A 13,114-nucleotide genomic window follows, 5' to 3' on the forward strand; every position below is an offset into this window, starting at 1 on the left:
AGAAGCCCTTTTCGGGGGGTTCTGTTCTATGGGGGCTAGGTGAAATAATGGACCGATTTTAACCATTTTCAATAGGTTCCGTTCTTGGGTAAAGCGTTCAAATAAAGCGTGCGTGCCAAATTTCATCCAATTATCTTGAAAATTGCGACCTGTAGCTTGCGCACAAGGTTTACATGGACAGCCAGCCAGACGGACGGACGGACGGACATAGCTTAGTCGACTCAGAAAACGATTCTAAGCCGATTGGTATACTTTAAGGTGGGTCTAGGACGAATATTTTTGTATATACCCTCCCCACTAAAGTGGTGTAGGGTATAAAAATTATGCAAATTCGTTTTTAAACGAGAAATTTACTCGGATTCAGTTTACAGAACAGACAGAACTATGTAATATTATTTAGAACAAATTGGCTTTTTTTTATTACTGAATAATTAAATAAAATATCTTTTTAGTACACTACCGTTACCGCTAAAATACCATTACCAAAAATTTATTTAAAAAGCCTTTACGCGATGTTTTATTGAATTTTTTAACATATCATGTAACTTAGAAATATGTATGTATATATAAACTCAGGGTTGGCAATAGTTTTGAAGCAGTGAAAAGATAAGGGTAACGGTATTTGGATTATTTTGGTAACGTTGTTTTAGCGGTAATGGTAGTGAGATAAGAGGGTACTTTAAAGGTGTAATATAGGAAAAATTATTTAAAAATAATATAAAATAAAAATAATATAAAATAACGGTAATTCGGTAGCGATATTTTAGAGATAACGGTAGTAGAGCTGAGGAAACGATAGTAAATAAAATACTTTATTATTTTCTCTATAAATACATACATATGAGTAAGTATGGAAGTGTCCCGCAGGCAACTTTTTGAAGAAAAACCTGTCCATTTTTGTTGTATATCCCTGCATAATTTCTTACACAACTTTTGTGCTTGCTCTATTTTATTGTTATAAATTATATACAAAATCCTACTTAAAAAGTCTCTCGGATTCCGTTTTTATTTAAAATCTTTGAAAATTTTACAATTAAGCGTATTTGAGAACTTAGCCGGCTTACAGTCGATTTTAAGTCGCCGCCGATATTTTTAGTGTCAGCCGCCGCCGTCTTTAATATTTGTCGGCGCAGGGTTTTGATTCATATGTCTGTATTCTGTTTTCATTTTTTGTGTTGTGAAGGAGAGCATATTTTTCTTTATAATTATAAAAAATATTTAAAGATAATTACGCTAATTAAATTACACGATTATTGCAATAATTTAAGGGGGCTTCTAAGCATTCATGGGCCAAATTAGTACTTAATGGCAATCTAAACGATACTGTTGACCGACATTCCTCTACTTTAACTGCCAACATTCTAATGGACAAGGTAGTATTAGGAATATGTATCCATTGAGAAATTAACTGAATAGAAAATTAATGCATTAGTGAAAAATTGTTAATATTTTATAAAATACAAAAGGAAACTCAAATTACTTAAGACATTTAAAGCAATGGATTCCTCAACGTCGACAGCTGTGTGTGATGATGATATAGATGTTCTTTTAGTTACTGCAAACGTAGGAAGTTTGTTTGAAGATGTATGTAGATATAGTTTTCTACTTTAATGAAATTCATTTAACTTCTATTTTTTTATCTCCTTATAGCCTCTTCGTCTTCTCCGTCCATGGTTAGTAGTGTTTCTTCAAAAAGTGGAAGAACTACAACCAAAATTTTTGGCACTACACTTACAGGAAGTTGGAGGAAAAACATATGAAAAATCAATGGAATACGTTCAAGAATTCATAAAAAGTTTATGCGAAGCCCCCCAAATGTTAAATTTTGAATTTATTCGTATTTACATGGATGAAGATTTTAATTCCGCGGAACACTTTACGGTAACTATTTGAATAATGGAAAACTTGAATCTTGAGTTGAATATCGATGTTTTTAACAGTTTGATTTCATACAATGTTCGTAGTGTTACGGTAACTATTTGAATAATGAAAACTTGAATCTTGAGCTGGATATCGATGATTTCATCAGTTTAATTAATTTCATAAAATGTTCATAAGACTTGTCTTTATTGAATCCTTTCTAAAAACAATTTTTTACGATGTTTTGAGAATTTACTTAAAAGTATTACAACAATTAACAACTAGATAATTAATTAATTAAAAGTGTGAAACACTTTCCATACAAATGTTTGAAAATACAAAACAAAAAAAAAAATTTTAATTTTTGGTTAGTAAGGGCCGTTTGCGATTTAGGGGACGATATACATATTACGTACACTAAAGCAACTGATGTTGTATTTCTGTGCAATCGATTATAATATTTTCCACGCTGAAGATATTTTAAATTTGTTTTTTTGTATATTACAACTTAAAAAACAAGTAAGAGTGTTATATTCGGCTATGCCGAATCTTATATACCCACCATCAAACCTCGTTTGACTCGAATGAAACTTACTTATGTCGAATTTCATCTATATATTCGTATTTTTAGGCCAGTTATAAGCGTTAAAGTAATTTTCTGAAGGGGTCATTATATAGGTTGGCAGGGTCAATTATGGGTCGATCCTCATAAAATTTGGTAGACAGAATTTGGTTCGTATTAAATTTATTTGTGTCGAATTTCATCGCTACACTCGTATTTTTAAGTCATTAATGAGCGTTGCAGTCATTTTCTGAAGGGGACCTTATATGGGGGGTAGGGTCAATCATGGACCGATCAACATAAAATTTTTTAAATAGATTTTGACTCGTATGAAACTTACTTATGTCGAATTTCATCTATATACTAGAATTTTTAAGCCAGTAATGAGCGTTAAAGTCATTTTCTGAAGGGGACCTTATATGGGGGGTAGGGTCAATTATGGACCGATCCTCATAAAATTTTGCACAGTGATTTTGGATCACAAGAAACTTACTTATGTCGAATTTCATCGCTATATTCGTATTTTTAAACAACCCAGCAAAAAAAGTGTGGAAAAAGATGTAGAATTTTCATCACAACTAGTAACCCGAAGTGCTTCAAATTCGGGTGTAAAACCTATGAATTTTACATTAGCGTGTCATTGGAGGGATGTTGTTCATTTTTGGCAACTTTGAACTACATCTGATCTTATTTTTAGAAGCAGTAAAAGTCCGATATTTGGATGTCAAAAATAAAAACATTCTCTTAATGACACGCTTATGCAAATTTCACTACTTTTTCACCAAATCTTGATGTACTTCAAATATGTTATTTGTAATGACTTTTCCACATCTCTTTCCTCACTTTTAACTGGGGTTTCATTAGTAAGGAAATATTTGGTTTATAAAAGTGAAAAATATGTAATCGCATTTTAAGATGTGATTAAGATGTAGTTTTTAAAGTATGACATCAATTATTTTTTGCTGGGAAGTTATGGCTGTTTGAGCTGCTTTTCGAGGGGCCACTTGTATGGGGCTATCCGAAAACGTGGACCGATATTGCCCATTTTCAATACCAAACAAACCTTACCTATAAGAAATATTTATGTGAAATTTCAACCCTCTAGCTCTTTCCATTCGAACTCTATCGTGCTTTCAACAGACAGACGGACAGACATTGCTAGATCGTCTTAGAATTTAATGAGGACCCAGAATATATATACTTTTGTGGGTCTATGACCAATATTTCGATGTGTTACAAACGGAATGACAAGATCAATATACCCCCCATCTTTTTTGATGGTGGGTATAATAATAAGAAAATTTCCCAATTTGTTTTCGTTAAATATGATTTAAATACTAAAGCAGCTTCTTCATTAACGTTTTGTAAATAAATTTTTAACATAATAATTCATAGCATATCCATACTTTTTTATAGCAGGAGCCCATCTGAGAACCATAGAAGCCTTCAGTAGCATTACTTGATCCTTTGAAATGTTGTTCCTTGGCTATGTACGGCAATCTTCAATGATCCAAAATGATAAAAAGGGGTTCAGATCAGGGATTGATTTGATCGATGAAAAACGTGATCGATGAATCACCTGTCAACATTTTTGGTGTCTTTTTGGCCATTTTCGAGTTAGAATACTCGAAAATATTATAATAATCGGTATGATTTCATCGCTTAAAGAGACTTTTATATATTCAGTTCAGACTCATCGGAGAACAGTATATTTCCTCATTGGATCACTATTCCGGTGGGTCTGAAAACAACATTAGTGGATCAGATATGAAAAAGTTTACTGTAAGGCATTTTGGTGTCTTTTTGGCCATTTTGGAGTTAGAATACTCGAAAATATTATAATAATCGGTATGATTTCATCGCTTAAAGAGACTTTTATATATTCAGTTCAGACTCATCGGAGAACAGTATATTTCCTCATTGGATCACTATTCCGGTGGGTCTGAAAAAAACATTAGTGGATCAGATATGAAAAAGTTTACTGTAAGGCCAGTGAATAGCCGTCATAATCCTAAGTCTTGCAGAGGTACATGGATGCATAGAGGATCTTCAATCATTGTCTGTAATAACTTTTCCGACTCCGATATTGCGCTCATTTGGCATGTTGGATAGAAAATGGATCGAATTTTAAATAAAAGTCTCCTTAAGCGATGAAAATATACCGATTATTACAACATTTTCAATTATTCCAACTCGAAAATGGCCAAAAACACACCACAAATGTTGACAGGTGATAGATAGGAGGCATCATATGATCACGTTTTTCATCAAACAACTCAATCTCCTGATCTGAACCCTCTTTTTATCATTTTGGATCATTGTAGACCGATTCACATAATGAGATAGAGAAACTTAAAGGCACATTATTTTTGATCGCATAAAATATCCATGGAATAACATTTCAAAGGATAAAATAATGTTCTTGAAGACTTCTATGACTCCCAGATGTGCTCATGATATAAAAAAGTATGGATATGCTATGAAGTATTATATTAAAAATGTATTTACAAAATGTTTATGAAGAAGTTGCTTTTGTTTTTGCCAATTCAAATCTAATATGAATTTCTTTCTGTGAATTTATATCATATTTAACGAACAAAAATTTTGAAAATTTTCTTATTATTTTTTAGTTAATAATATACATTGCTTTAAACAAAAAACAAATTTAAAATATTTTCAGCGTGGAAAATTTTATAAACGATTCCACATAAATATACTGCTTTATTTTTGGTTACTAGTGTATATGACATAAATGTGATAAAAGAACCTAGTATCAAAATTTCATGATTCTAGCATTAACTGTTTAGGCTGGGCGATGATGAATCAATCAGTCAAGGCTTTTATATATCGTAACCTGAAATGCAAAGTGTGTTACAACAATCTTTTTGGTTGAAAATGTTTCATTCATCAAACTTTTAGAATTCTGTTGTCAAAAACACCGACTTTATTGATATGAAATTCAAAAGGGCGTAACAGCAAATTAGTAATTTCCACATGTCAGAAAGTCTTTAAAAACAACAAAATAGACAATGCCTGGCGGTACACTTATATGTCGTTTTTATAACAAAAATAGTTTTCATTTTATTTAGTTTTTTGTTTCTCCAGTAAAATTTTAAGTGTTATTACAACCTTTTTCATTTCAGGTGACGATATGTCACCTAAAACACATTTTTAAAATTTTACAGGAGAAGTAAAAAACTATTTAAATTGAAAAGTTTGTGTCTATCAACGCGTTTTAGTTGTAGTAAATAAACAAATTGTTTATTAGTGAAACCTATCAGTTGTTATGATAGTTGGCAAAGGCGTATATAAAAATGGATAAATTGGACTTATTACCTTTAATATTTAAATGATTTTGTTGATTGGGCCTATTTTGTCAATAAAATCACTAATTTTGGTCGGAGGAGTCCAGTTTTTTGTGTGGACATTTGTTTTGATGCAATACATGGAGGCGGGGATGACGGTACATCTGTCTCAGATATTCACTGCATGCTTGAAATTCACATATACCCCCATTAAATGGCAGGATGCAAGGGTAATATTTATACCCAAACTAGAGAAACCTAGCTATGCGACACCTAAGTCCTATCGACCGATAAGTCTTAAGTCCTTCCTACTTAAAACCTTGAAACGGATAGTCGATAGTATGGTTAAAAGCAGTATACCAGACAAAGACCTTGGAACGGATAGTCGATAGTATGGTTAAAAGCAGTATACCAGACAAAGACCCTAAATATAAGCAGCATGCTTATGTAAAGGGACGATCGGTGGAAACCGCTTTAAACGAAGTTGTCCACTACATAGGGGCATCCTTTGATAGCTAACGTATACACTGGCGGTATGCATTGACATCGAAGGCGACTTCAATAACGTGTACACTGATACTCTTATCCAATCCCTAGACCAGTTTTATGTTGACCGGGTGCTCCGTAACTGGATCAACCACAACTAATCAACGAAGGAACAGATGTATAAGATGCGAGATGTACGATATAACTATCAGGAAAAAGGTATTTCGCGGTATATCACAGGGTGGCATTTTGTCACCTTTACTCTGGGTTACCACGATTAATAGTCTCCTAAGGAACCTAACCGAGAAAGGACTCAGACCTGTCTACTATGCAGACGATGTCGTAATACTTTTAAAGGGAAAGGATCCAAATTACTTATGTAGAAGAGCTGAGGAGGCTTTGAGCTGGGCTCAACCGAGAGGCCTTAATGTTAACCCGACAAAAACGGAAATCTGTCTTTTCACAAGAAAGACAAAAATTTCGACGTATACTGAACCTTGCCTCCTGGGCAAGAAGATACCAGTGACAGTTAAGTACTTAAATGTAATCCTCGACCGGAAATTAAAATGGAGACCCCACATAGAGGATATGATCAACAAGGCACATCTATGACAAATTGGCTACATAAAAGTGTAATTAGACCAATTCTAGCTTATGCTTCAATAACTTGGTGGACTGTTTTGGACAAAAAGTACAATATCAAACTACTACAGAGAGTTCAGCGTACATGCTGCTTGGGTATAAGTGGTGCCATGTGTACTACTTCTCTGGAAACGTTGCTAGATATTCCACCCATTGAAACATATTTAAGATATCAGGCGGCGCTTACAGCAGAACGGCTCTTTACTTTAGGCGAACTGGCCAAAAGCGGTTATAGGACACGTCATCAATGTATACAGGACACATTGGAAGGTTATATAAAATCATCGGACGTGCCTGATCGCATACCAGACACAGAATATGTCGGAAACTTTGAAACGCTGATCCCAGATAGAATGTCTTGGTCAAGCGGAACATTAGAGCAAATACCAGTAGGAATCCGTTGTTACACGGATTCTGTTTCTGGGTCTTCTATATTGAAGACCCTTAAACAGAAATATACCACCGTTTACCAAATCATGACACAAGCTTCCAGGTAGAAGTAAGAGCAATAACGGAATGCGTAAATTGGATTAGGATAAATATGGCGCCCATAGCCTTTAATATATTTACCGACAACCAGAAGACAATTGGGCGATATCAGGTGATAGAATTAAATTTAAGACCGTATTGGATTGTAAGAAAGCATTAACTGAATACTCTCCCAGAGGTAAGGTTTACATCATATGGGTACCAGGCCACTCGGGAGTAGTCGGCAACGAAAGGGCGAATGTAATAGCTTTACAGAGAAGGGAGCTCGCGGCAGTTAACCTGACAAACGCAAAACCATTCGACGCAACAAAAGCTGAACTAAAACTAAGGGTGAGAGAATCCCATAAGGCCCGAAGATCCTATGGGGTGATCCTATTGAGAGTAAGACGAAAGTTAGTATGATGGTTCTGAGTGGACACACAGGATTTCGAGCACATCTATGCAAAAAAGTTACATGACAAAGATATTGTTTAATCAGAGATGACGAAGTGGTTCGATTTAGGTGAAACATGCATGATTTTAACATTACCCAGCAAAAAATAACTGATGTCATACTTCACAAACGACATCTTAATCTCAAAAATGCGATTATATATTTTTCGCATTTATAAACCAAAAATTTCCTCACAGGTAAAAACCCAGTTATAAATGAGGAAATGATGTAGAAAAGTCACAACAAACAACATATTCGAAGTACTTCAAATTTTGGTGAAAAACCAATGAAATTTACATAAGCCTGCCATTAAAAGAAGGTGGTTTATTTTCGACTTCCAATTATCGTATTTTTACTGCTTCTATAAATAAGATTAGATCCAGTTCATAGTTGTTAAAAATGAACAACATCCCTCCAATGACACGCTAATGTAAAATTCATAGATTTTTCACCCGAATTTGAAGCACTTCGGGTTACTAGTTGTGATGAAAATACTACATCTTTTTCCACACTTTTGTTTGCAGGGTAGCGTGTCAATGGAGATCATGTGTTTATGCGGGAATTTTGAATAATTGAACCAAGGAAAATTCGATGATTCTAAAACGATGTTTCATTGGTTCAAGCTATTTCTTTTGTATTTGTTTTAAATATTTTTAAGAAAAATATAATAAATATGGGAAAATACATAAAACAATATTAATAATAAAAATTATTTCTAATAACACATAAATCTCTTTGATTAAATTAACAATCTGAATTAATTTTTTAAGTTTTAAAGAAATTTTTTAACTGCGGAATAGGTTGAATTAGCAAGTAATTTAGAATTAGTTGTATAAGCACTGTTATTAAAGAAGTCATGAAACTTACATTTTCTTTGCACTACCGAGCAAAAAAAGAATATCGAGGGACTATATTCAATAGTCGCTATCTCTCATTTTTATGAAAATGAGATTTTGATGGCAAAATATTCAGCAAACTATCGCGCATCAGTGATATAAATTTCAAAGAAAAAAAAATATTTTTTGGCAATTTTATAGCATTTTTTAAATTTCTCTATCTTAAAAAAAGAAAAATTCTGAATGCAAAACTCTCTATCTTATCCAAAAATTGCTTCAAACTCGATCCCTTTGGATAATTTTCTGTTGCAAAACAAGTCTTCTTAATAATTTGGACATGCTGAACACAAATTCGTCAAAATATTTAAAATCGGTCTAATAGTTTTTGAGATATCGCTCATTATGATACTAATTAAATCAATTTTATTGTCGTGTTTAACCATATAACATTGATATTGGACCAAAACATTATAATCTGTTGCTTTTTCAACAATTTGGTTTCTTTTCCTCCATTAAATTGTATAAAAAATATAATATTTATTGATTTTAATTCAAATAAAAATTTTATGTTTCCATGAAAAACTCTCTATCTGTTGGTTGAATGAACATTTTCGTAGAAAAATAAGCTCTATCTGATATAAATTTGTGAATAATTTTGTAAATAATGCAAAAATTAAAATTCTTTTTATATAATGGTTTAGAATATGGTCGTAAAAATATATTGTAAAAGAAAAAATTAAAAAATCTTCACGAACTAGCGAAATAAACAGTTTTTTTGCTCTCCTGAAAACTTGTATTATTTTAGATAGAGACTATTGAATATAGTCCCTCGATATGTAGAATTTTCATCACAACCAAAAAAAAAGTGTGGAAAAGGATGCAGAATTTTCATCACAACTTGTATCCCGAAGTGCTTCAAATTCAGGTGAAAAACCTATGAATTTTACATTAGCGTGTCATTGGAGGGATGTTGTTAATTTTTGACAACTTTGAACTACATCTAATCTTATCTTTAGGAGCTGTAAAAATCCGATATTTGTATGTCTAATATAAACCACATTCTTGCAATGAAACGTAAATTTCATTGGTTTTCATCAAAATTTGAAGTACTTCGAATATGTTGCTTGTAGTGACTTTTCTACATCTCTTTCCCCATTTTTAACTGTGTTTTCATTTGTAAGCATATGTTTGGTTTATTAAAACGAAAAGTATGCAATCGAATTTTTAGATGTGATTAAGATGTCGTTTGTAAAGTGTGACATCACCCAGCAAAAAATAATTGATGTCACACTTTACAAACATCATCTTAATCACATCTAAATATGCGATTACATATTTTTCGCTTTTATTTTTGAAAACTTTGGACTACATCTAATCTTATTTTGAGAAGCAGTAAAAATCCAATATTTGGATGTCCAAAATAAACCGCATTCCTTCAATGATACGCTTATGTAAATTTCATTGGTTTTTAATCAGAATTTGATGTACTTTGAATATGTTATTTGTAGTGACTTTTCTACAACTCTTTTCTCACTCTCAACTGGTGTTTCATTTGTAAGGAAATACTTGGTTTATAAAAGCGAAAAATATGTAATCGTATTTTTAGATGTATTAAGATGTTGTTTGTAAAGTATGACATCAATTATTTTGCTGTGTTATTCAATCCCAGCAAAAAAAGTGAGGAAAAAGGAGTAGAATTTTCACCACAAATAACGTACTTGAAGTACTTCCAATTTTGGTGAAAAACCTATGAATTTGACATTAGAGTGTCATTGGAGGGATGTTGTTCAATTTTGACAACTTTGATCGATATCTAATCTTATTTTTAGAAGCGGTAAAAAATCGATATTTGGATGTCAAAAATAAACCACATTCTTTCAATGACATGCTTATATAAATTTCACTGTTTGTAAAGTATGACATCAATTATTTTTTGTTGGGGATTGCCGGTATTGAAATTCACCGCTCAATAATCACTATTCTTCGAATCATGTTTAAATTTGTCCATTTTCTGATTAATAGAGCATTAACATTGAAAATAAACCATATATGAGGTCTGATACTTTGAAACAGCCACGTCTACATTACTAGTATGGTTGTAATTCAAATAAAAATTATTCGATTAATCGAGGAAAAAAAATAGTTTTTCTTCGAACGAATAAAAAATTTCCAATTTAGAATAAAGAATAATTCGAACAGTTTTTGTCGATTAATCGAATATTCAAATAATGTTTGAATGTTTTATTTTACGAATATTTTATTATACATAGCACTGAAATTATGTTAACATTTTGTGAAACAAATCTAACTAATTTATAAAAATTTTAGTTTTGCAATGTTAAAAGTAAAATGGTTCTAGTTTTAAAAGGGATTCTCTTCATTTCTTTTAAAATGTTTGCAATAAGTGAAACAGATAAACATTAATTAATTTGGTTCTTTAAGTATCTGTCTTTTCATAAGAAAGACAACAATTTCTAAGTATAATGAACCCTGTTTCCTGGGCAAGAATATACCGGTGATAGACAGAGTGTAGTAACCCTTTACCGAAAATTAAAATGGAGATACCACATAAAGGATCAACAAGGCACATCGGTGCTGGGCGATATTTAGAAGAACTATAGGCATGAAATGGGGTTTTAGTCATACTATGAGACATTGGCTTTATAAAAGTGTAATTAGACTAATTTTAGCTTATGCTTCAATAATCTGGTGAACTTCTCTGGGCAAAAAGTGTAATATCAAACTACAACAGGGAGTTCAGCGTATATGCTGCTTGGGTACAAGTGGTGCCATAAGCACAACGACAAGAAAGGCTCTAGAAACGTTGCTAGATATTCCACTCATTGAAACTTATTTCAGATATGATGCGGCACTTACAACCGAACGGCTCATAAGTTATAAGTTAGGAATTACGGCCAGTTTGAGTTGCAAAATATTTAAAGATAATACATTCAGTGGACACTGGTTGTTTTTTTTTTTACCAACAAACCTTATTCTTCCATGAAAAGCAGCGCACAACAGGCCCGATAGTGGCCTGTTTCTAATACATTAATAAATAGTACGATTTTCTTATATAAAACAGTTTGTAAAAACGTCTACAAAACAGGTTAGTTAAATATCGTATATATCATTATAAAGGCCTCGGCTAACACTTTTAGATCTGCTGAGACATTTATTACTGATTTATAAGTGCGAAAAACGTTTTTACATGTATCTGAAGATTTTGAAGGTCTTTGGCAAATTTGAATAAAAACTTTTATTCGTTATTCGTTCGAATAATTGAATAACTTTTAAAATTTAATAGACTACTCGAATGAAAAATAATATAGTACATTTTTATTCGAATAATTTTAAACACGAATAATTGACAATCCTAATTACTAGATTTCGTGGAGGCAGAAGTTTCAAAAAACTTCTAATAAAAAGTCCTAAATTATTCCCATTGTCGTCTTATTTCTTCGCCATGAATATCTTATGTATAAATGATGTGAATTTCCTCACATAAATCGTTAAAGTAGCACCGAATATAACAAAGTGGTATAGAAATAAAAAAGAGGGAAATCATTATGTAACTTTTAACGGTTTGACTGATTCAAAAAAATATTGGAAAAAATTTAATTTTATATTTTTAAGTTATCTAAAAATTTTCTTAGAAGGTGAATAAAGTATTTACACTTTTTGGAAAGCTTTAATTGCACAAAATACTTTAAATGAAAACAAGTAAGAGTGCTACATTTGGCTGTGTCGAATCTTATATACCCTTCACCATAGTGTTAAATTTAAGTTTTTTTCTTTCATTTAAAAAAAAAATCGATTTCTTTCATAAATGCTTTCCCATCTCTGTGACAAAGAAATAAGTTCAAAACAAACACAAATACTAAACTTTGTTGTTGTAACAGATTGGCTGTGTCTGGATGTTCTTCACTGAAAATATTAAATATTATTAATTATTGTTGGTGTCATGAGATGTTATTGGAAGCTGGAGAAATTGTGCCACTTCAGTTGGTCTCAGCCATAGGTCTATGGGAGTTAAGTTTGTGGGCCTATGGGATTTTCATTTAGGACTTTTTTACACTTGTAGCCATTAATGGCTTCTGAGACCGCTGTTTGGTGCAATGTCTTCTGTGCGTTTATTGCCGACAATCTGTCGACGTTAGATGGAATAATGTCCTGGATGCCTGTAATATAACGCCGAAAGTCAGACCGAATGTGTCGAGGAGGGGATTTTCCATCAAAATTTGATCGTTGGGATGGGATGGGATGGCTGATGACATGCCACCAGGAATTGTCTAGCCAGCAACACATTATGTTGCTTGACAGACCGCATCCTGGTTTCCTCGTGTAAGTGATCCAGAGGTTGAGTTGTGTTGTGTTCTTTTCTGAAACCGAATTTTTGTACAGGGAAAATAAGTCAATGAATTCATTTAGTTTCTCCTTTATAATTTTTTCCAAGATTTTGCTAATTGAAGACTGCAAACTAATTGGTCTATACGATGTTGGA

The 13,114-nt window shown here is 32.4% G+C and overlaps 1 protein-coding gene across 4 annotated transcripts in view; it reads left to right on the top strand.

The window, feature by feature from the left end:
- The first annotated feature begins 1,144 nt into the window (after window positions 1–1,144).
- The window catches only part of LOC119606496 (inositol polyphosphate-5-phosphatase A), a 52,579-nt gene continuing 40,609 nt past the window's right edge, over window positions 1,145–13,114 (top strand). Inside the window, exons 1-3 of one of the 4 annotated variants that reach the window (XM_037960027.1) lie at window positions 1,145–1,373; window positions 1,433–1,584; window positions 1,651–1,881. In XM_037960027.1, coding sequence (XP_037815955.1) covers window positions 1,498–1,584; window positions 1,651–1,881 — 318 coding nt within the window. In that variant the 5' untranslated portion in view covers window positions 1,145–1,373; window positions 1,433–1,497. Of the gene's footprint in view, window positions 1,585–1,650; window positions 1,882–13,114 lie in introns of all 4 variants that reach the window. The other 3 variants (XM_037960026.1, XM_037960029.1, XM_037960028.1) reach the window with 3 other exon arrangements.

The sequence above is a fragment of the Lucilia sericata genome, unplaced genomic scaffold (genome assembly GCF_015586225.1).
Source record: "Lucilia sericata isolate MDLA Ls3-8-SP2 unplaced genomic scaffold, ASM1558622v1 Contig000595F_arrow, whole genome shotgun sequence".
NCBI classification, from domain to species: domain Eukaryota; kingdom Metazoa; phylum Arthropoda; class Insecta; order Diptera; family Calliphoridae; genus Lucilia; species Lucilia sericata.